General features: G+C 40.7%; 4 protein-coding genes across 9 annotated transcripts in view; 2 read left to right on the plus strand and 2 right to left on the minus strand.

The window, feature by feature from the left end:
* Positions 1-86: 86 nt before the first annotated feature.
* LOC307024189 (uncharacterized protein) lies at positions 87-7,909 on the plus strand. Of its 3 annotated transcripts, none has more exons than XM_079658105.1 (8): positions 87-204; positions 4,238-4,334; positions 4,424-4,537; positions 4,732-4,891; positions 5,054-5,771; positions 6,371-6,540; positions 6,656-6,762; positions 7,259-7,909. In XM_079658105.1, the coding sequence occupies exons 2-8, from the start codon at positions 4,293-4,295 to the stop codon at positions 7,385-7,387; spliced, it is 1,440 nt and encodes a 479-aa protein (XP_079514231.1). In that variant the 5' UTR covers positions 87-204; positions 4,238-4,292; the 3' UTR covers positions 7,388-7,909. The 3 variants fall into 3 exon arrangements, with proteins under 3 accessions (XP_079514231.1, XP_079514232.1, XP_079514230.1); XM_079658104.1 differs by lacking the exon at positions 87-204 and adding an exon at positions 3,147-3,263; XM_079658106.1 differs by lacking the exons at positions 87-204; positions 6,656-6,762 and adding an exon at positions 3,138-3,263 and having other exon boundaries at positions 7,259-7,784.
* Positions 7,902-12,710, minus strand: cntd1 (cyclin N-terminal domain containing 1). Its single transcript, XM_079658108.1, has 7 exons — positions 12,430-12,710; positions 10,475-10,550; positions 10,216-10,387; positions 9,312-9,474; positions 9,056-9,200; positions 8,396-8,492; positions 7,902-8,239 (listed from the first exon to the last, which is right to left on the minus strand). The coding sequence occupies exons 1-7, from the start codon at positions 12,596-12,598 to the stop codon at positions 8,144-8,146; spliced, it is 918 nt and encodes a 305-aa protein (XP_079514234.1). The 5' UTR covers positions 12,599-12,710; the 3' UTR covers positions 7,902-8,143.
* Positions 12,711-12,856: 146 nt separating this feature from the next.
* On the plus strand, positions 12,857-14,633 carry coa3a (cytochrome C oxidase assembly factor 3a). The gene is made up of 2 exons (XM_079658114.1): positions 12,857-13,185; positions 14,076-14,633. The coding sequence occupies exons 1-2, from the start codon at positions 12,990-12,992 to the stop codon at positions 14,177-14,179; spliced, it is 300 nt and encodes a 99-aa protein (XP_079514240.1). The 5' UTR covers positions 12,857-12,989; the 3' UTR covers positions 14,180-14,633.
* Positions 14,634-14,716: 83 nt separating this feature from the next.
* Positions 14,717-23,058, minus strand: part of wnk4a (WNK lysine deficient protein kinase 4a) — a 45,125-nt gene continuing 36,783 nt past the window's right edge. For all 4 annotated transcript variants that reach the window (XM_079658095.1, XM_079658094.1, XM_079658093.1 and 1 more), the window contains 6 exons: positions 20,631-21,472; positions 20,294-20,381; positions 17,610-18,210; positions 16,933-17,138; positions 16,208-16,302; positions 14,717-16,091 (listed from right to left, as the gene is read on the minus strand). In XM_079658095.1, coding sequence (XP_079514221.1) covers positions 16,089-16,091; positions 16,208-16,302; positions 16,933-17,138; positions 17,610-18,210; positions 20,294-20,381; positions 20,631-21,472 — 1,835 coding nt within the window. In that variant the 3' untranslated portion in view covers positions 14,717-16,088. The remainder of the gene's footprint in view (positions 16,092-16,207; positions 16,303-16,932; positions 17,139-17,609; positions 18,211-20,293; positions 20,382-20,630; positions 21,473-23,058) is intronic.

The following is a 23,058-nucleotide window of genomic DNA, read 5'->3' on the forward strand; positions in this document are numbered from 1 at the left end:
CTAGCACTATGTCAATTCACGTAAATACATTAAAAATGCTACTTCCGGTACTCGCTTTCAAAATAAACCACGATATAGTTTCAACGTCCTCTGCAAAACGCGCCAACGAAAATAACATTTGCTTAAATAATACATATGAAACCAATGCTAATAAATGTATTTCCATTTATAATATTTGTTCTGGACATCTCTTCTACATTTCCGGTATAGTATGTTTTCTCTGTCTAGCTTGACGAAATCCCTGGTTTACAGACGGTGCAAAGGAAAACATACAATGGGGGTGGAAGGCGGGCTTAGCCTATGCATTATTTATGATAAAATAAGGCACCGATACCTAAATCATTCATAATTATTCAAGAGAAACAAGGTCGATGCCAATCAAATTTCAATGTGTCTCCCCTGCAGATCATGGCATTTGACATTTTAAAATGATAGATAGGAAAGAGGTTGGCTAGCGTCCGGCATTATCTTGACCTCTTCCCAATCGGTCAATAAAATTACAGGCCTATCAGCCAGAATTACAATCAGAGATGTTGCATTGGGAATAATTAACTACACGCAGAGCATGAATGTGGAATACAAGTTAAATGGCTCTCTGCTGACCTAAATCACAATTAAACTATACATTGTTGGCTGAAAGGGCCATTCAAAAGGGAACATTTATATTGATTATATTAGTGGTTGTTATACTTGTTGTTATAATAAATGGCGGTCACAGTTTAAATACATTTTTGTATTTACCACCCCATTAGTGCTGATTACAAAATAAATGAATATGTGCTTAGCTGGCATGAGCTGTAATCTACTTATTCTCTTCTGTGTGATTAACTCACAATAAGTATTTTGATATGGGGGAAAGAGGAAGAACCGTTTATTGCAGTTACCTCTATAAAGTGACTTGGGGTCACTTTGAGGTTTCAGCACAAATCTACAGCCTCTGTATATTTACCTCTGATTTGCAGGCTGTGTCTTATCCTGCTTCCTGTCAAAGAAAGTGCATTAAAAAATGATGGGTCTACAGTTTTTGTGACCTTTGTCCTCTTCAGTGTGAGGGTTGGTAGATGTATACAGTGACAACAAGAATTTATAAGAAAAATCTTTTTTCGACGTCACCTCACTTTTCACCCTTTGGCAACTTAACTGTACACAGCCATTGTATGTAATTTACTGTATGAGTAATTCTCACTTCTCAATTACTAAATTAAAGGAAGGTGTTTTATTATATCTAAAGAAGTGTGCAATATGTGTAAACCCGATAATTAACCTTTGGTCTTTTAAAATAGAAGTTAATCCTTTAACACCGCATTTGACAATTGCCAGGATAAAGACAAGCTAACATCCTACATCTCAGCCTCTATGTGATATATAACTAAATATATCCTTCGGTTGGCAGACAAAAGAAACCACCAAATGACATATTTGTGCTCTAAAATGTTCGCTCTGCAAACAATAATGAGAAATACCTAAGGGAGGCCCTGGAAACTGGCTTTGGTGCAGAGTTTCTGACAGTGTGTGTGTGTGTGTGTGTGTGTGTGTGTGTGTGTTTGTGTGTGTGTGCGTGTGCGTGTGTGTGTGTGTGTGTGTGTGTGTGTGTGTGTGTGTGTGAGTGTGTGTGTGTGTGTGTGTGTGTGTGTGTGTGTGTGTGTGTGTGTGTGTGTGTGTGTGTGTGTGTGTGCGTGTGTGTGTGTGTGTGCGTGTGTGTGTGTGTGTGTGTGTGCGTGCGTGCGTGCTTGCGTGCGTGCGTGCGTGATGGACGAGGTGGTCACAGATAACCTCAAGTGGTTACCCCCCGCCCCCAATACCGCACCTCCCACCTCTGCAAATGCTTCCACTGGCTTTGAATCAAATCCTTCCAGAGCTTTTTCTCTACCTCTCCTCTGCCTTCTCTTATACCTTCCCTCTGTCTGAATTTTTAAGAATGAAAACAGTAAAGGTGAGTGTGTGTGGCCCACTCTGCCTGCAACAGACTGCAGGGGGAGGTGAGATTAATGGGGCCTAACACAAGATTGCGGGGAGATCAGCAGTCGTAGTGAGCCAGAGAGGGACTCAATGAAGCCTGGCCCCGGATCTTCTGCTAATCTCCCAGAGCTCTAAGCAACTCTTAGATGTTATGCTAATGGACACTGACAGATAACAGAGTCTGTACTATTATTAGTTATATATTTGGTCAGGAGGGGGTTGAGAATCAGACACTAGTCATACTTGTCTTTCCAACACCAAAAGCATTTAAAGAAAACATGGCTGAATCCTGCATCTGACAATAAGATGCTCACATCTGTCTGTCTGTATCAGTGAAAGGGAACATTACCTGGAGTGAAGCGCGGGTTGAGCACTCTGTGAGTACACTGCAGGAAATGATGGCTTCCCTCAGAGTACATGTCCCAGATTCACACAGAAGAATCAGTGTACCTGTGTGGGAGAAGAGGCATACATTATTATTGAGTACCCCAGAATTTCCATGAGGTGTTTTTCCTCGGATACACAGATGCAGCAAAGGCCATGCTATATGTGTAATTCACTATATTTTATGTAAACAAAATATTTCAGATGTTGGTATAAAGATTAGTGACCCACCCAACATGTAGAACGAGCAGATAGAAAATAGGGTTTTTAGTCTTTTCCAGTGTTTGAATAAAACAGTTAAAACATTTTGATAGTATTATTGCAACTCAGAATCTCACCAAACATACAGTAGCAACAGTAACCATAACAACTGTTGCTAGGGAGAGCCAGGCACATCCTTAAAGTTCCTTTGTTCAATCAGAATCAGAATACCTTTATTAGTCCGATAGAGGGGACATTTACTTATGTATTTATTTCTGCAGTTTATGCAGCCATTAACAACCTTTTTGCGCAAGTTTTCTTCCCCTTATGATCCATGCCATAAGGCCATGCTATATGTGTAATTCAGTATATTTTATGTAAACAAAATATTTCAGATGTTGACAGCAGAAAATAACCAAAGACAGCGTAATGTTGCCAAAGCATGCATACAAAAGTACTAAAGATAAAAAAAAGAAATTATAATAAAAAAGTTACAAGTCAGCTTAAAATAAACTCCCTAAAGACTTCATGGCAACAAGAAAACAAACATGCTGTTTTTTGTTTACATCTCTATGGGCGAACATCAGTTATAAAGACCTGCATATTACCTGTATTTCCATGGAAACCCGTCATTTAAAAAAGAAAAAATAGCATGGAGTTTTACAGCAGCAGTCAACTTTACTTTTTCCTGTAACTGCCTTCATCGCTCCGTATAAAGAGTGAGTCGACGCTGGTGGTACATATACAAACATATATATTGCTGTGTTACTACAACTATTGTTATATAGATTACCCTATTTTTCAGATGACACAGGTACAGTTAACGTAATGCAACGTTTAATGTAGGTTGAGGGAGCTAGCAGCATGAGGCTAGAAGAGTTAGCAGATTAGCTTGAAAGTCTACAGTACGAATATTTTAACACGTTTACTGTATGTTACTGTACTTACGTTCTAACATGCAATGCTAGGTATCTAGGGCGTTATATTTACTATTTATACACGAGAAATAGAACAATATACAGCATATCCTAAAACAATTTACTTATTTATATTGGACCTTGGTCGGAGTCATGTTGGCGGTACCGTCTTCACAACTTCAACTTTTAGCTTATCTCGCAACGAAAGGAGGCACCACCTTGTGGCACTATTTGGTATTGGAGTAATATAACTTTAATGTTTTGACCATAGGTTTTGACATTACATTTAATTTAGCTGACGTTTTACACAAAGCAATTTAGAAGAAGTGCAATAACTTGAATCATGAATTACATTAGCTCCAAATAAGATGAACATTTAAAAGTGCTACGTACAGTTATTTATATATATATTTATCTAATGAATTTAACAAAATAATACTCAGGTGTTTTATTATGTTTGCCAAACAAACATCCCGGGCCAAAAACATTTTTAACACTTGAAAATTATAGTTTGTAAACTGTTTATGAACGGGGGGGGGGGGGGGGGGCTATTCACAAGTTGTTACCTTAACCTGTGGATTACTATATGTCTGAGGTTGTAACATTACCCTGACACAGTGAAAACAACTGACAAGATAAAGGTGTTACACCTTGCTATCTTACTTTTCCTATGATCATTTCACACCTGAGCCTGCAAATGTTCTTCCACACGTGCCAACTGCCATCTGTTATGTTGGTATGACATCCCGAACATTGTAAACTACTTTGTGTTTCAGCGTTGTACCTCAAATCTGAAAGCGACTGATCCTTGAAACCTCAGTGGACCTGAAGATGTTTTGGTTCAGAAAGAAAAAACGGGATTCAGCCCTTCAGGTACTGAAAGCTGCTGTGTCGTTTCACATTAAACCTTCCTCCTTCTGCATTGCTTGTCTCACTGCCTCTGTTAACTGTGTCATAATCAGGATCAAAGGTTGGACAGAGAGAAAGTAAATACAGAGGCTAAAGAAGAGATTCCTAGCATGCAGGCTTCTTCAACACTATCACCGACTGTGTCACCTGAAAGAAGTGCCTCAAAGGTGACTAAACAACCTAATCGTACACCATTGGTAGAGATACCACCAGCTGTTGAACATTTCTACAGCATTTTACCCAGTGATTGCTACATGTCAATGATCTCATGACATCTTTCAACACTGAGTTTCAGTATAGCCGCATCTTTTACCCCTCTGAAGTGAAACAGATTTATTCTCCAAATAATATTTGCTTGCAGCTGAAGTCGTCCCCCTGCAGCTCTGTGAGAAGTGCTTGTTTAGAGACAGGCCGCCCATGCCTTAGTGGGAGAATGGACTTTGTTGAAGCTGACTCCATTGTTTCCCAGAACTTGACCGCAGAGCTGGCAACAACATCAAAGTCCCCCCTGGAATCCAGATGTAAGTTTTTTTGGGTACATTTTACACTGCAGGTGGTTAAGCAATACATCCATTTCTCACAGTACCTTGAATACATTTATTTTCTCAAGCACCTAACTTTTTAATGAACTGTTATTTGATATCTGCTGTGATGTGTTTTTCTTGCGTCTCCTTTCTGCGTAGTGAACGGAGAGAGTCTTGTGCACTCTCACAACAAGCACAGGTGCGAGCATGTTAAAGACGGAGGATTAAATGGATCCACCCAGGGGGAGGCAAGCGAGCAAACACAAAGCCCAGACTTCCTCAGGAGAAATAGCAAGATGAAACGCCTTTGTAACAAAACAAACACTGAGGAGATCATAGACAGTGAGCGCCCCGCCAGTACGGAGACTCAGGACGGCTTCCTGGGAGAGACCACCGCTGTGCCACATCTGTGCCCGGCTGATACACTTTCCAGGGAATTTGAGGACGAGGACGAGGAGGAGCAGGAGGAGGACGAGGAGGAGCAGCAGGAGGACGAGGAGGAGGACGAGGAAGACGATGACATATTAGCTTCCTGGGAGAAATCAGCTAGAGTTCATTATTCAAACTTAGCATCAACAGATACACCTGCTTGTTTTTATAGACGCCTCGGTTTTCTCGTTGATCAATTAAGGCCACCTGGTCTTCAACCTTACACCACGGCATCGCAGGCTTTCAATGAGGCCAGGCCGGGGACTTCTGCACTGCTAAATAATCTGCCTGTGGATGATAAGAAGCTGCTTACTGATATTAAAGAGAACACTTCACACGAAAAACACGTTCAAGAAAGTCAAGCAGCCCAGGAAGGGGCTACAGCTGCCCAAAGCCCCCTGTCTCTAAGAGATATCATCAAAGAGACGGTATGCAGACTCAACAAAAGGTGATCGTATGATGAATACTTTTTAGTAGAACATGTTTGCCTAACTGCAGAAGTTTGGACCTAGCTAAAGGCCTGTGCTACTTTTTTACATTTTATTTTTAAATGTTAATTTAAGGCTGCCTTAGAAACATTTTGAAAGGATTTCCTTAGGATGTTGTAAGGAATACCCTTTGACCTCTTAGTGTTAATCCCCGATGCATTTCTAGAAGGAGAAGAAAGCCTTAATAGGCGTTCCACAAAAAGATGTAGGGACCCAAAATTGAAATCGTGTGTTGAACATGAGACAATGGTACCACGACGCATTTTTCCTGAGACACCCAAAAAGAAATCTGTCTATCTTTAAAATGTATTTTATATATATAAAATAATAACTTCCGTGAAAGACTTAGTGCAAACAATTAGGCAAGGAAACAACCTTTATGCAACACACCTGAGGAAATATTTCACAAAAAGCTTATAACCTTATTTGTAACCCCAGAATATTTTTAATTTATTTAATTGAAAAAAAAAGGTCTCATCTTGATTCAGATTTGTATACAAGGCTAAGGGTATACCATTTTGTTGAAATGAATTGTGTGGTTGTCTTCTTCTCTCTGAAGGTTATCAGATGAGTCAACTGAGGAGGAAGAAGAGGACCAGTGTCGGGTCTGCCACGGTGTCAACACTTCACCAGAAAACCCACTGGTGTCACCGTGCAAGTGTAGAGGAAGCGTGCGCCACCTTCACCTCGACTGCCTGAAGCAATGGACCAGGTCAAGAATCGAGAGGGGTGAGTAGAAAGCTAATGGCAGAACAAGAAGAATATTATCCCAAAGAAGCGCAAAATATGATATATTCAGTGATCCTGGTTAATGCGTTAATGCATACTGTATCCACTTTTCCAGGAACAGGGCCCTATACAGTCACAACATGTGAACTCTGTAAGGGTTGGCTGAAATTGGACCCGAAATTACTTGACTTTAACAAGTATTATCAGGAACATAAGCCAAAGGTAAACTGACACAGAATCACTTTTTTTAACTGCTCCTCCTAAACGGGCCCTATTATGCTTCTTTGGGTTTTCCCTCACCTGAAGTGTTTGATATAGTTGTTGGTGTGTGTAAATAGTCTGCATAGGCGAAAACCCCAAAGTTCCCTACAGAGGGAGTTTTCTCTCCTTTATTTACTTCTGCAACATACTATCATCACTACGTAACACTTGCACTTCTATTGGCTTGCACTCCAACACATTGTACGTGACAGGCTAAACAGCGAGACATTTCTAAGCTGTTCACAAATCACAACAGAGCCGGTCAGCTAAGAGGGAGAAGAGGTGCTGCAGCACAGGCAGTATGAAAAAATACCTTTTTGAACATTAAAGCATGTTAACATGTCACAGTAGAGGCACACCTGAAGATGAGCATAATAAGGCCCCTTTTAATAGGAACTTTTATGAATGTAATCTTTTTATTGAGCATTTTTTGTCTTAATCCCACCTTTATTTTTAGTTGGACATTGCTGTCCAGAACACTCCCCACGATGAAGCTGAATCGTCCCCCCTCAGGGCTGTACTAACAGTGAGGATGACACAGTCCTGCCCCCTCTCCGTGGTAACGGACTATAGTGAGACCTTGTGAACATTTATGAGCTGATGTTTTACAGCTTTTTGTTATACAGAGTTTTAAATAAATGAGTTTGTGTCTTATATTTGAACAGTTCTGTGATTTTAATGTATGCACCAGTTTGTCTTTGTACTGTTTCTTGTCTATTTGTATATTGATGTGTTAAGGACAGCACTGCAAATTATCTAACAAAATATTAAAGCTGTGGTGTGTGGAATTGAAGTTAAAATACAATTGAAGAAATTGATATGAATTGATATGCTGTATTGAATTGAAATGAACATTAGTGATCAAAGGGTTTTATGAATTATGTCCTCACGTCAGATATGTGGGATGGTTCCCTAACTAATAAGGTCGAGACTCAGAGAGAGGACGAGGTCTGCCTCAGAGTCATCAGACACTTGACTCCTTTTTCCTTTTGTTACATCGTGTCTGTTTTCAAACTAATATTACTGTAACAATATACAACTATGCATCTAAATCAAGTGAATGGATCAATGTTGTAAAGTAAATGTAAGCCAAGTCGAAACACAGTGTATTAAGATTCATTTTAATACTATCCATGACATTTATCAAAATATCATGTGTTAAGATATTTGTTTTGTAAACTGACCTCTGTATTTTGGGTTCTTTGGAACCATTTTATCACGTGAGGTATTTCAATACACTTAGGTACATGTTGTTCTTCTACAACTTCCACAAACTAATATCAAACCTAACATAAACAGTAGGAGTATAAAGCTGGATTCAGTGAACATGTGTTGTAAAGACTCAAGTGGATGTTACAATGTGCATCAAGGTCACATGAGCAAAATCCTTGATGCTCCTTTCTGAGATTCCTGTGATGTGGCTCAGTTCTCCCACTATCTGAAACACATGAGAAAGCCCACTTTGACAAAAACAATATAAGCATTAACTCAACTTTGATAAGGTAGATTACTGCTTTGATATGGCTGAACATTATATCCACAAGTTGCATATTTAAAACACTGAAATACTATTAAAACTTTAAAAGTGTTTCACTTGTTCCCATGTTCTGTTATGGAGGACGAACGTAGCCACGGCGATGACACCAACTCCAAGAAGCATGCAGTCTTCAGTCACTGTCACAAACTTCTCTCTGTTTAAAGAGGTTACAATCCATATGTTTTACATTAACAATGGACTAATTGACAAATGAGGATGCTGTAGTGATGAAACCACAGAGTTAACACCTGGCTCTCTGAGTTCTCCTACTTTATAATGACCTTCAGCATGTTTTGGAATAGTGTGCTAATATATAGAGTTGTTCTAGCCACAGCAGGCTGCTACTTCCAGTAAGAAATCACCAACAACTCACCAATATCTGCTTCTACAGATAATAACAGAGCTGTGTGTATATTGAAAATGTTTGCTTACATGTTCACCATACTAACTTTAAAGTTGTCAGCATGCTTCATAATCTACAGCACAGTACTACTCCAGAGTTTCAGGCTGTCATAATTGAACAGCTCTATTTGCAGGGGGTTGAAAGCTTTGACAAACATGATGACACAAGACACATTTTGAAACCAAAACAACTGACAGTTCTCAGCTGGTCGTTGTCTAACCAACTGCCAGTCAAGCTGCTTGTCCCCTCTACCATGACAGTGAGCACCTGTTCAAAAAACATCAGAAAATGCTTCTCGAAGTGGAGTGTAATACCTCTGTTCTCTGGGAGGGCTCACACACTGAGTGGTCGTCACTAACAACGAGTCGAAGATGGCGGTCCGCTGCAGGCTGACGAACTGGAGAACGTGCTGACACAGCAGATGCAGACGCTCCACAGGGATGGACGGCTCATTGTGTCCTAGGAAAGTTTAGTCACCTCTTTCACTGCTCAATGGATACGACTTGATTTGATTTTCTTACAGTCTTACACTTCACATTTGTTGCTCTAAGTTTAAAAATCATATCTTACCAAGCACTTCCAGAAGGATTTCCACAAATGACAGAGGGTTAGTAGCATTTAGTTTATATTCCAGCCCTTTGAGGACCACCAGCTCTGACTCCAGGAGAGCCTGCTTGGAAACATCGTGGCCGACTGAATGCAGAAAGCGCACTGCAGTGTTGTTGTCGATTATCTAGGAGAATGATTGACATTTTAGATTTTTTTTAAAGGGTGACCCTATAGGCAACACATTTGTCCATGCACTCACTTTGGGCTATTTTGCATCGATAACGTCTTTCAGAATACTGGAAGGATAAATATAAAACTCACATGTAGGTGTTTATTCGACTACACTTTGACTATTCGGGTTAGCACACACCCTTAATTCACCAAAGTTCCCTTCAGATAAAGCCGCATCTGCATATTTAAACATTACAGTTCAGAAGTATTGTACAGAAGTTTTAAATTGGCCTAGACATGTTGTTATCATATTCACCTGTAGTAACAAGTAACATGTAATGTAATGTAGTACCTTGCAAAATGTATGGAATTCTGTTCTGTTCAAGCCTACCTTTTATTTAAATCTGCACAGCTCTACACTTCACATATTTATTTTTAAATATATATAAATATGTTGTTATAGTATTTTGTCCTAAATTACTCTCCTTGTTTGCATATTTATGTTTTGTGAAAAACATCTATCTATATTTTAAATGTTATAATAGTTTTTTAAATAGTTTTATTATAGTTATACTTTTGGCCTTTTCTCTTAAAATGTATTTTCTTATTATGCTTCTGGTTCTGATTTTACAAAACATATGTCTAAAGATTGTTTTCCCTAAATGAGTGTTTTCTCATACTCTGAGCCAGTGTTATTATATGTGTGTAATGGCTGGTGATACCCTTAATAAGGGTATTTATCTATGGTACTTACATGGCTATGCAAAGAGAGTTTGCTTGCTATTTGCACGCAGGTGAAGACAATGAAGGGGAATTTCTTCTTGAGTTTTTCAAACACAGCGTCCTCATAACTTCCGTGTTGATCGGCAGCTGCTCCTTGAGGTGTGGGTGTGGCCAACAAATCTGTCAGGTGCTTCACCATGAACCTGGGGGAGATAAGTTATTCAAATAAAAGCTAAACCAATATCATTATGGGCGTGGTGGGGAAAGGCTATTGCGCTGCTCTGTATTACCTTTGGAGTAATTCGATGGCGTGGTATCCAGCCAGCGGGTCGAGTCTTAGCTCTTTAGTTATCAGGAAGATGTATTCTGAGAGAAAGGTATAGGGTAAAAAAACTAACAAATATACACTTAGTAACTATGTACTTTACAGACTCAGTGAAATACCTCAAATATACTATAAATGATCATGTGTTATTATGGATTCAGATCCCACGGCTAGATTTAACATATTCTGTTCCTAAATGGGCCAATTTGTGTAATGAGTACTTACCTGGAGGACATATTTGAATGCACTTTTACTTGTAACAGAGTGTTTTATTGGTATTTGGATAAATAATCAGCGTACTTTCACCACTGGAGATTGTAAGTTTTGTAAAACGAGATCAAAATAATAAAATTCGAGACAATACTCTCCAGATATTGTTTGTCGTTCGCAAAGTAAAATAAAAAATGGGCTCAGGTGGTCCACTAAATACAGGAAAATAAGTCCTGGAAACATTGTACAACAACAAATATTAATATTGATTTTTTTTTTTCTTATATAGAATTGCGTGAAAACAGCTGAGAAGACATTGAATACAACCACCAATTGCAACCATGCAGAGTTCTTAATACTGCCTTCCTTCTGGGTGGCAAACATCTGACTCAACTCAGTTTCAAAGAGGCAATATCTGACATAAATGTATGCAAAACTTCTATTTCAGCATTTCAATTACATAGGTCTATTATAGGTCTAAAGCTAAAAAACTCCTCTACTTTCCATCTGCTCCTCCTCACTGGGAGGTACAGTCTGCCGAGGTGAATCTCCTCCCTGGAGGACTTTGTATTGAGAACTGGCTTCTATAATAACAGGGCTCACATTACCAGGAGGGTAACATATAAAAGAGTGAGATGACAGGGTACAGTGAAGAAGGCCTGTACAGCTTAATCAATCCCACCTGCTGACACATTTATTAACACTATTGCAAAATGAGACAATCTGAACCTCAGGTGAAATAATTACAGAATGGCAACTAGTATATTAATAACAGCCGTTCTTATGTGCAGTAACTGTGGGCTAAACAGTAGCGACCATAGAATTTGATATATTCATTTATCACAGCACAGTGGAGACGACTGTAGCAGTGAATACAGCTTACAAATATTTAGTTAAAAGGAAATACATCTATTTTGCTATAAGCAGTGGTGGAACAAGTATTAAGATGCTTTACTTTAAAGTACCAATACATTGTTGTCAAAATAATTAATTACAAGTAAAAGTCCTGCATTCAAAATCGTACTTAAGTTAAAGTACACAACACAAGTAATATCAGCAAAATGTACTTAAAGTATAACAAGTAAAAGTAAAGGCCTTTATGTGTGTATATTTATATATGTATGTGACATTTCTAAATGGTATTGTTGCATCAAATAGCATTGCACTGTTGTAGACAAACAAAGTTCTGATTCACTTTTTGTAAAATGTTTAAATAATTGTACTCTTTTGTGACCCAGAGCCCACTAGTTTAATTTTTGGAGATGCATTTTGTCAAAAGTATACAAAGCTGTTTATGTAGTGGAGTACAATTACATTATTTCCCTTTTAAATGTAGTGGAGTAGAAGTATAAAGTTGCATACAATGGAAATACTCAAGTACAAGTACCTCACAGTTCTGCTTAAGTATAGTACTTGTCTACTTAGTTACTTCCCACCTCTGGCTATAAGGAGGTTATAGCTACACACTAATGGTCTCAGCTGTGTGTGATAAAGGGGAATAAACGTCTCCAAAATGACGGTTTTATATCTGACGTTTGCCTCATACTGGTTTAAAATCGGCAAAATTACCGTTGTACACAAACATTTCTAAATAAAACACTAGCGCTTTTGTAGACAAATGTATGAAGTTGTTTTAAAACAAGCGAAAATTCTTAAATGATAAACTGCTAATGTTAGCTCTCAGTGGTAGGTTATAGGCTAGTTACTTACCCATTAGTCTTCTATCTTTGAAGTTTCCGCTACATTTAGATAAACTGTTGATGTTATCTTTGTTCTTTTTGTTGAGATTAACAAGGAAATCTGTTAGAAGGTCAAAAGAAGCTTCTCGAAACTTAACATTTTTACTTTGGCTTGGCGAACAGAAGAAATGTTTCGCCATTGTACTAACACTCGTCTTAAACTGTTACAAACAAGTAAATAGCAAGAAACGTGTTCACTGTTGCCACAAATAAATTGGGCCTTTATCTCATATTTCCCGGAAGATGGCGCTATTCACACGCATTCCACACCCTAGGACCAATTCAACGGTCCCCAGTAGGAACCATATAACTGCCGTTGGGGCTAATTTGGATGAAACACCATTCTGTTTCGTAAATTCGTTTTCGCAGTACTGGGTGGCTCCTCTAGTGCTGCTGAGCGCTGATCTCACAACATAGGGATGGGGTACTCACAACAGTGAATACCCGCCTCCAGACCTGTATATCAGTGAAACGCAGCTGCTCGTATTACGGATGTGAGAACCAACCTTGCATTCCCCATTCACTTCAGACATGGCTGACAAGATACCACAGGAGTCCGGTGCTCGCTTTGCAACAAGGATAGACATTTCAAAACCGGGTCTTACTCGAGAACAAATGTATTTTATCCGACATATAGAGGTCGAACAGTTGAAGAAGAAGACGCAGATGCTACGGACTCGAAATGTAGTGACGGGACTCGCCATTGGAGCCATCGTTGTGGGAATTTGTATCCTTGCCAAGCACACTAACGTCAACACAAGGTGAACTATGTAACGTTAGCCTAGCATGCTAACGTTACCCAAGGGTTGTTCGATAACACAATGTAAAGCTATGAGCTAGCATGTGGTCCTTTTTTGAGTTAAATTATTTGATGGGCTTGTAGATGTAGCTTGTTTTTAGTAAGGCGCTCAGTTTTTTTTCTTTCATTTTGATGCTACCATGTCGGCTATGACAGGTAATTTAAATGGAAAGGTGTTTATGAGCCTATTAACAAATTACAGGTTAAGTGATGCATCTTTAAAATCTTGTAACAACTGATTAATAAGCATTAAATGTTAGTCACTGTACTCTAAATGTTCCCAAGTTACAGCTTCTTTATTAAGGCAGGCTAGGGAAGATGAGCCACGGTGGGTCGGTCTCCTTGATGGTTTCCTGGTGTTACATTAACTTGTATCCGACTACGGATACGTCAGTGGGTACTTTTGATGGCAGATGCCTGCCGAATGCCTGCTTGTTGACTTTACACCGAGACATCAATAATACACCTATTTTGTTTACCTGCAGTCTTAACTAAAAGCACATGTTTGTCAGTAAAGGAAAATGGACATGAAGACATAAGGGTTAGACCTGATAGAAAATGTAATTTACTTACTATCATAATATCAATCTACCATAGCCATCTTCTAGTCTTATCATGCTTTACGTTTGACCCCCCATTTTTTCCCCTGTCCTGCGTAGGCTACTATTTTCACACTCTTTTTTTAAAATCAATTATACTTTATTTTATAGAGTTTAATTATGCAACAATTAGGCCAATTCTCCAAGTGCAGATCAAAATCAAGCAAATGCATACAAACGTGGCAAATATTTTTCCTTAACCACTTGCTCCCCTGCTAGACGGCTACACATTTTTCTCAGTGTCCCAGGAGAAGATAATGGATGAAATGGATGAAGAGGCTAAACGTGCAAGACTGCAGGGACCAAAGACCGGAGCCAACTGAGACGCATGCATCGCCTGCCTGTTGGACTGTGTGTGTGTCCTGAACAGACAAGGGACTTATGTGGACACTGAAGCCACTGATTTATATTCCATGGCCGGGGGCTGTTTTCCATGTTGAGACGGCGGTGGACTTGTTGGTTGTTGATATTTTGTTGCCGACTTGGAACTTGTGTCTTTTTGATTAAGTTTGCCTGTCAGTGGAAAGGAAGAATCCACTGGCCTTAAATGTTACCCATAAGGCCACACTGTAGAGTAATAAACCCCATACTGAACAAGTGTCCAGCTCTTATCATGTGATGTGTATACACTTTAAGGAGAATATCTTAAATTTCAGTCAGCTAATGTTAAATCTACAGTGGCCTTTTAACAGCGGAGAAACACCAGGGGACATGAATTAACCTGAAACATTTGTCGATTAAATGATTATCTGTAAAATAAAAATATAATGTATATGATTTGCTTTTAACACAATGCCTGTGTAGCTATTTATGCGAGAACAAGACACTGGGTGAAGCCGTAAAGGTGACAAGAGCCGTGGTATTTACATTTGCATTTATTTTGTCAACATTTGATACATGGGGTCTGATCTAGCCACCAAATCTCAAGAGCAAAAATATAAAATAAGACATCGTCAGAGAAAGGCACAGATTCAGCATGGCAGGACAGCAGCAGCTTCAGAAAGCAACACAAATATATATCTATATTCAAACTTTTTAAACTTCTTAAAATATATTATGAACTTCGGAAAATCTTACAGGCGTCTCACTGCCAAAAAGTTCAGTGTGAATATTTTATAAGGCAACTGCATTCACAGCTTGGACTGATGTCTCCATTTCCCACAATGCACTAATTATTCAGAACTGCAGGAGGGTAGATCGTCGTTGCTGTGATCAAACATAAACTGGAAATATTCTCTACCTCCCTGGTGAAAAAATAACATGAAAATATCAGCTCTTCATTGAAAGTTTTATCCACAAATGCATTAAAATGATTGAACAAAAGTTACTAAAGTGCACAAGGTGCTTGATCTAGGGAACAAGCAATGCTTTTTGCTTGAGCAGGAATCAAGGTTGCCATGTTTAGCTTACTTGTAAATTGTAAACATGATCTATAAAGGCATTCTACTATTTACACATGTACAATCAACAGGAAAGCCAGTAGTCTAAAATCTAAGGTGGATTTTTCACAAATCATCAATGAAAAAACATTTTTAATTAAACCATCTGTGGTACTTGAAAAACATAGTGTGATGTTGTGTTTGCTAAAGTCTTCTGCAAAGCTTTTCCAACAAGCATGCCAACAACATTTATAACTGTTGTACGACTGTTCATTGATCTAATCGATATCGCCTTATTGTGTTGCTGCACAATGTGAAAATTCATTTCGGTACATCTAAAAATGCCAGGAATGCGGTCAAACTTCTCCACGCTGATTATGGAAAATATAAGCCATCCTATCACCAAAGAAATCAGAAGATGTACTACAGGAACAATGTTTTAAAAAATACACATTTGGTTCACAATACTGTGCTCAGATTGATAAAGGGCAGTGAATCAGACAAGCAGGAAAATAAGTTGAGTTTCTTTCTGAACCGTGTATTTACAAGAAAGGTATAATGATTTTTAACATGAAGTGATTCTGTTCTTCAGCTGCAACAAATTCACGAGAGCTAACGGAGGGCTGAAAGCTGGATGTTACAGTTCCCGGCTAAATCCAGCATCACTGATTAAAGTTTGTATATATTCTTTTATATATACGTTGAGGTAAATGACCACTGGCAGAGGGAAGCAGTTTGCTGACGGGTGTGCTAGTGAAAGTGTTGAAGCGATCCACCTGCAGGACAGGTTTGACCGCTGCAGTCACACTTCAGATGAGGTAGTCCACAAACACAGCGTGCTCGGCTGAGTTCATTACTAGGAAACAAGGAAGAAGATATGAAGAAGTAAGTATAAACATTGTTTAGGTAACATTTAAGAAAATAATATATATAATAAGTCATTTGAAATGTATCAATGCAATTTTGACTCACCATTCTACTAATGTCAGTCGCAAAGGTAACGCCTTTGCTGGGTCTATCCTGGGAGCCGCTGCTGCTGCCTCCAAGGGAGTTTCTCCTAATGATACCTGGTGGAACAAACATGTGTTATAATAAAAGCCGTTCAGACATAAGGCTGTTCACGAGTGGATCCTAGAAATGTTCATGGGGTTGGACGGAGAAATATATACTGTACAAGCAGATTCTTTGTGGTCTAAATGTGGTCATAAGAGATCACTACAATTATACAGTATATGTTAATTATTGGCATGCTATATTTAAATATGAATTATTGCATTCTATTTGACAGCCCTAATAGTACAAACAAATACTAAAAGCCAATATTAACCCCTCTGCTGCATAAAATGAGACCAAAGCAAGCCTAAGACACTGAATTGACTGAGTTAAATGCACTTTAAATAATTAAGTGACTTGCCCCACTGCAAAACACTGAGAACAGCAGGGGCCACCAAAGCTATGCAGAGACTATGTCAAATAACAAGTAAGTCACATTTGTATATACTTTTATATAAATAGGGCTGAGAAAAATGATAACAAATACTATCAAATGTACAATATGGTATGGAAGTGGAACACCAACAAATCCTAGGAACTTCAGTTGTTTGATAAAATAATAGAACGAAGATAAACCATTATAATGTTGCTGTGCTACAGAGAGGCTGTGAAACCAGGTAATACGAGTGGATATCCCTGCTGACCTTGGGGGGGCAGAATGTCCAGGCGCTGCAGGCTGTTCCTGCGGGACGAGGGGAAGCCGCTCCCCTTGGACAGGCGGCGCTGCCGGCTGGACAGCATGGTGGCAGGACAGACGATGCCCGGGGGGGGCACCTTCCCCATCCTCTCATACAGCTCCTCTATCTCTCTCTTCTGGGCCGCCTGCAGGGCCTGCACCTCCATCAGGTGTCTGAGCAGGGACACAAGGGAACAACTGTTAGTGGTCGAAGGTTCCTTAGGTTATTAAATAAGTTTAATAACATTTTTTAACAGTCAGTATCAGTTGTTTTATTATCTGGTTTACACCTACAAAACCCTTTGTTTCCTTATTTGAATTTCAGAAGCTGTGTTGTCTTTCTTTTAAAGGAATACTTTTCACTCCAAATATGATCATTTGCATATCAACCTCTCACCCTATGTGACCTTAAATTATTGATGAGAACTTTCACATGCCTGATGTGTTGATATAGTCATGCTGTTGCTGTTAAACACGGCACCCATTTACTGGGACATCTCTCAGTTTTGGATTCTTTATTCACCTTGGAGGTGGAAAACATATTCTCCAAGGATTCAAGGTCACACAGGGTGATCTAATTGTTATACAAACAGTGATGTTGTGGGGGAACTGTTCCTTTAATGAACTGCTTCGAGCACCACTTACTTGTCTCTGAGCTCCTGCAGCTCCTCCACGATGTCCAGGTCGTCGCTGTCCGAGTCGTCGCTGCTGATGTAAGGGTTGTTGCGGTTGTAGTTCATGGTCCACAGATGGTGAAGGGCGTTGCTATACTGCGGGCTCCCTGCCGCTCCGTCCCACAGCCGGTCCTCCGCCTCCGCAGCCGCCACCGAGAGCCCGCTGTCCGCAGACGTCCCCAGCAGGCTCAGGCTGTACGCTCTCCTCCGACACCTCTTCTTCGTCCTCTGTCGCTCCCCTACCACCTCCTCCACTTCAACCTCCTCATGCTCTTCCTCTTCTCTGTCCTTCTCCTTGCTCCCAGCCCATCCCACCTGCCCATCGACCTCCTGCAGGCCGCCCTGGTTGGACCCTCTGTTGGGGTGTTGGTGAGGGGGGGACATGGTGAGGGAGGTGCCCAGGCTGGCCTCAGACTCGCACTGCTCCTCCGTGCTGCTCTCTGACAGGGTGCTGACGCTGTCTGCCGGCTCTGGGGTAGCAGGTGGGGCACCTATGGGCGCAGCGGGTGCAGGGATGTGCATGCTGGGAGAAACCTGGAATCGCCCCACAGTGACCGGTGCACACTGGACTTCTGTATTTCAGGAGAAAAATAAGGTTTTCATGTTAATACACCAATCCTGCAAGCATTTAAAAAACATTTACACCTATAACTCGTCTCCTTTACGACAACAATGTATGCAAATACTTTAAAAAGTCTTCATTTACATCTAATAAATAGATTTGTTTAAAAATTAATTCTACTAAACTGTAGCACTCCCTTTACTTACTTCTTGTTCCCATGAATAAGAAGCTGTTACTCCTGGACCGCCAATTTATATGAGAGGCAGCCAACCATTGGCTGAACAGTAGTGACTGTTCTGTAATCTGATTACAGCTGATTAATCATTAGAACAAAGCCTCACTCTTCCCTGACTTCCACATATTGATTAAAATGCTATCATGTGTGATTTGGTATCACTCTGTTTTTTTCCTAAAGTAGTAATCTTCCCATTCTGCTGGATATACTTTTTAGAGGTTAATAGATAGCAGTGACAATATCTGAAGGTTTGTTTAATGGTGTGTCAAACAACTGACGCAAACATGTCGCTTTGCAGCAAATTCAGGGTTTCAAATCCTGCAGGAAACATAAACTCTCATTTTAAAGATCCAATGACATGGCCATTTCTACTGATCATAATTCCATTATTGAGGTCTACTAGAATAGATTTACATTATTCAATGTTCCAAGATCACAGTGATTTCTCATACAGCATCTCTGTATAGTATGTGTATTCACTCTCTGTCCTAAACGGCTGGTTGGAGCTCCTGCCCCCCCCTCCCTATGAGCCCACTGTGCTCTGATTGGTCAGCTCGCCCACTCTGTTCTGATGAGTCCACCACCTTTGTCCAAAAAAATGTCCAACGAGGCGTTCCGGGGCAGCATAGACTTTATAGGTATTTTCTGTGTCAGAGTTTTACTCGCTACAGGGTGTACTTTGAGGGTTTGTGACTCTGCAGACCGTTTACATGCAGAAAAACCCTCATAACACACAAGGGGATGGGTAATAACCGGAAAAGCATGACATGGGATCTTTAAGAGAAAACTCATAACACCAGACCTGGCTACCAATTACGAACCACTTCAATAACCATGTGCTAGTCCTTCACATAAACTAGGCAGGATTTAACGTGGCTCATAAACATAGTAATGATTTATTTGACATCCACTAAAAAAATCTTACTTTTTATTTATTTACTTTTCTTTCCATGCTTTAACATATTCAAAAAAATCTGAAAAACAGTTTTGTTAAGTGAGGAAAAAAGCAGGGAAAATATATCTTGTTAGCTGTAAATTAAAATAAATTCAGTTGTTTTTGAATCAGACTCAGAATGCTATTATTTATCTTGGGGGAAATACACCAGAAATACATGAATTTGTTTAATTAATGTTTTATATCTGTTTAATAAAATGTTTAGTATCTTCTTAATATATGTTCTTAAAGTATATCTTCCTTTGGTTCAAGGTTATATTGCACTTTAACCACCCAACCCCCAAAAGGAGTTAAAACTAAGTAAATCTCCTGCAGTTCCTCAGTTCTCCCACTGAGTGTCCCTCTTACAGTAAACACAGAGGGTGTTTGGGTCAGTGTCCACTGAAACAGAGGGACTCTGTTGGATGTGGGCTTCTGAGGAGGGTATAAACACAGCCAGGCGTGGATATGGGAGGCGAGGCCTGTAATGAGCCTAGCTGCTCTCTGATTGGTCGTCGCCAGAGGGCAGAGCTGCAATCACACCTACGTTTGTGTTCCTTTTCAATGGAACATTACATCCAGACTCGCCGTTACGCAATGGCTCCTGAGACTCCACTAATAGGTGATAATGTCACCAAGGATACGGCACAAAGAAAATAAAGAGGAATCTGAAAACAGCTCGAAAGGAAAATTGGTCGTAACAGCGAGATCCGACTGAATTTAAACCTCATGCATCATATAAAGCATCAGAGAAATAACACTTGGAACATTTGACCCTGTGTGTGTACACCAGCATGTGTGTGGGTTTGTTTGGGGTGCAAACACAAACATATATGTAATTTTCCGGCTCTATCAGCCTCCTGGTTAATAACACATTAGGTGACGGAGGAGAAACAGCAGAACATGTGCAGAATTTGTTCTTACCAGATTCTGAGGAAGAGGCGTTTGGTTTCGGGCTACTGGTTTTCATCTCAGGTATGGCAGCGTGCAAAGGAAGGCTGAAGGATGATAACTAGACAGGAAGAATAAACATCGTTTGAACCAGAGGCTTTGAAGGTGTTGGCTCAGAAACGACTAAATTACATTTTGTATGCATTTGGTGTATTCGGAAGTAATCACTCAATTTATGTGTATCTATGGGATCATATACAATAATTATAATATCAAACACATCCAGGAATTGAGCAAAACGGTATTTAAGACTCTAAAAAACCTAATTTAGGCAAAGAAAGTGGGAATAAAGGGATTAAAGGTGACTCACAGTGCTTTCTGGGCTCTCTGGGGGTGATGGGGAGAGATCTGAGTTTGAACTAGAGACTTCTGATTGTGATTCAGCCTTTACTGGAGACAGTTCTGAATATGAGGCCATATAACTCTGAAGACTTTCCTCCTGGGTCATGCTGGGGGGAGTGGAGGGTCCGACCTGCTGCGAGAGCTCCTGAGGAACCGGTGGAGGAGTGGAAGGCAAGGAAGGTGGAGAAACAGGATACTGCCAGCCTGGATGAGAGCTCTGAGGATAACCCTCCATCAGCAGCGTATTCTCAGGGCTGTGGTAGACATTGTTCTGTTGTTGGAAGCCCGCTGTGGAGTAATGCGCCTCTGCTGACGCCTGGTAATTTTGGGGGTACATGGAGGTGTAGCCTGACTGGGGGGCCATGTGAGAAGGTAGCTGCTGGGGGTAGCCTGGATAGGAGAGCATCCCCTGGGTGGGCATGTTTCCAGGAGGGATGAAAGACTGGGCCATGCTCATGGCCATGGAGATGACATTAGCTAAAGAAAACATGGGCTGTGTGTGGGCGGGCCACATGTTGGGGTGCTGGGGGCCAGAGGGGGACATGTTGACACTTTCATTGCTTCCAGGGCTTGGGGTCTCGCTCAGGGGACTCGGGGATCCGGGGGGTGGGGGGGTAACGGAGGAGAATGTGGGGTTACTGGCAACACGTGTGAGGGGAGGATGATAACCTGGCTTGGGGGAACCTGGAGAGCCCGGGTACTGGAACGGGAAGTGACTGTGGCCCATGTAGGGTAAGTGGTAGTGCTGGTGGTGCGGCAGGAGGGACGCAGGGTTGTGGTGGTGCTGTTGCTGATACTGGATGGGAGACCCTGGAAGAGAAAGATTTTTAAAAAGGTTTTAATTTGATGTTTAATGTCAGTTTATTGGGTAATAACAATGCAAAGTCATATTAAAAGGGTTAACTAATGTCTACATCTAACTTCAAGCCTAATAAGTGTTAGTTCCTCTGCCTACAAGGTTATATTTTTGGCTCGGTTTGTCTGTCTATCAGCAGGGTTCTGGAAAAACTACTGGCTCTATTTTCCTGGGTGTAAGGGAATTGCATGGGCCAAGGAAGAGCACATAAAAAGTTGGTTGGTATCCGAATCATACAGCAAATTCTTGAACACTTTCATTAACATTGCGAGATAACATTTGTGCTGCATTCATGTGGTGTTGGGGCTTATTTATTCCCTTACTCGTGAAATTCTTGTGACGCCCCAAAAAGTTGGAACAACAGCTCGGAAACAGCCATCAACGTGTTGTTTAAAACCCTGAGCAATACAATACAACACATCCTCTTCGTATTGTTCATGTTGTTTCCACATTACGTCTTAAAGCTCATGAAACTCCAAATTCGGAAGAACGACTTCCTAACTCGGAAAATGGGACCATCCCAGGAACAGTGGGCTTGATGGAGGTCTGCGCTAGTTTTAAATGAGAACCCCCCTGTAACAGTGGAATATTGGAATAATTGATCCAGAGGAAGAAGTTACATGACTCCTTCCTCTCTCCTCAGGGTTTGTTCAGTTTAATTCTTCCTGCACCCCCCTGCTAAGATGTACGCCATGTGGAGCAGAAATCCTTCCCGTGCTTTCAAGTAATGGGTTTCCATGGTGAACAAAGACTTTAAAAAAAAAAAAAGTATCCGACTATAATTGCATTTGTAAGCCGGAGCAGTTGCACACCGGACCTTCATGGCTGTGAGGCATTCAGCATCAATGGAGCGTTCGAGGACGTTTTTCGAGGAGTTAAAATGGAACACATGTGTGGTCACAACTTTTTTTTTTTATTGGACTGATTGTGCGATTAATGTCAGGATTTCGACATCCCTCCTTGGGGAGTAGTGGAAGATGCCAATAACCAAACCCCATCCATTGATTTGCCATTTCCCTCAACAATGGCTCCACAGTTATAAACCCCGCCTCCTGTTCCTGATGATGCAAACAAGCATCTAGTTTTTCCATGCTGACGGAAACATAGGTTAGGCAACACTCTATAAGGGTGGCGGGGGGCCAAGAAGCATTTCGCAAGAGACCACGCGGTGTATGTCCAGCAGTGAGGGGACACAGGACGAGAGGGGGATCAGAGTGTTGGAATACGGGGGGGCACATGGAGGATGTGTGTTCTTTAATTGACTTCAAATGCCCCTCCTGTGGGGAGGGAGACTTTGAAGGAGGGAGGAGGCTTTCTTGGAAATTCTGTCAGGAGTTTGTGCTGGCAAACAGATGTGGCCGGCTATCGCAACACTGACGGAGAGCTCATGCTTTTACAGCGAAAGCATTCACAGCTCCCCTAAAAGCTAGAAAGCGCCCTTCAGGTGAGGTAATTACCCAAGGGGCCCTGCTGCAAAGTAGACACAGACGAAAGCTTTGAGGTGTGGGGATGGTGGATGGCGCCATGCGAATGTCTGAAC

The sequence above is a fragment of the Notothenia rossii genome (genome assembly GCF_949606895.1).
Source record: "Notothenia rossii genome assembly, chromosome: 11".
NCBI classification, from domain to species: domain Eukaryota; kingdom Metazoa; phylum Chordata; class Actinopteri; order Perciformes; family Nototheniidae; genus Notothenia; species Notothenia rossii.

What these genes read in the sequence shown, in the direction of transcription:
- LOC307024189 (XM_079658105.1), top strand. Translation starts at nt 4,293, where the DNA reads ATGTTTTGGTTCAGAAAGAAAAAACGGGATTCAGCCCTTCAG. An exon ending in GTCCCCCCTGGAATCCAGAT is followed by an intron (nt 4,892 to 5,053) that starts GTAAGTTTTTTT and finishes CTTTCTGCGTAG; the next exon opens with TGAACGGAGAGAGTCTTGTG. An exon ending in GTATGCAGACTCAACAAAAG is followed by an intron (nt 5,772 to 6,370) that starts GTGATCGTATGA and finishes TTCTCTCTGAAG; the next exon opens with GTTATCAGATGAGTCAACTG.
- cntd1 (XM_079658108.1), bottom strand. Translation starts at nt 12,598, where the DNA reads ATGGCGAAACATTTCTTCTGTTCGCCAAGCCAAAGTAAAAATGTTAAG. An exon ending in GCCATCGAATTACTCCAAAG is followed by an intron (nt 10,388 to 10,474) that starts GTAATACAGAGC and finishes TATCTCCCCCAG; the next exon opens with GTTCATGGTGAAGCACCTGA. An exon ending in AATCCTTCTGGAAGTGCTTG is followed by an intron (nt 9,201 to 9,311) that starts GTAAGATATGAT and finishes AAACTTTCCTAG; the next exon opens with GACACAATGAGCCGTCCATC.
- coa3a (XM_079658114.1), top strand. Translation starts at nt 12,990, where the DNA reads ATGGCTGACAAGATACCACAGGAGTCCGGTGCTCGCTTTGCAACAAGG. An exon ending in AGCCATCGTTGTGGGAATTT is followed by an intron (nt 13,186 to 14,075) that starts GTATCCTTGCCA and finishes CTCCCCTGCTAG; the next exon opens with ACGGCTACACATTTTTCTCA.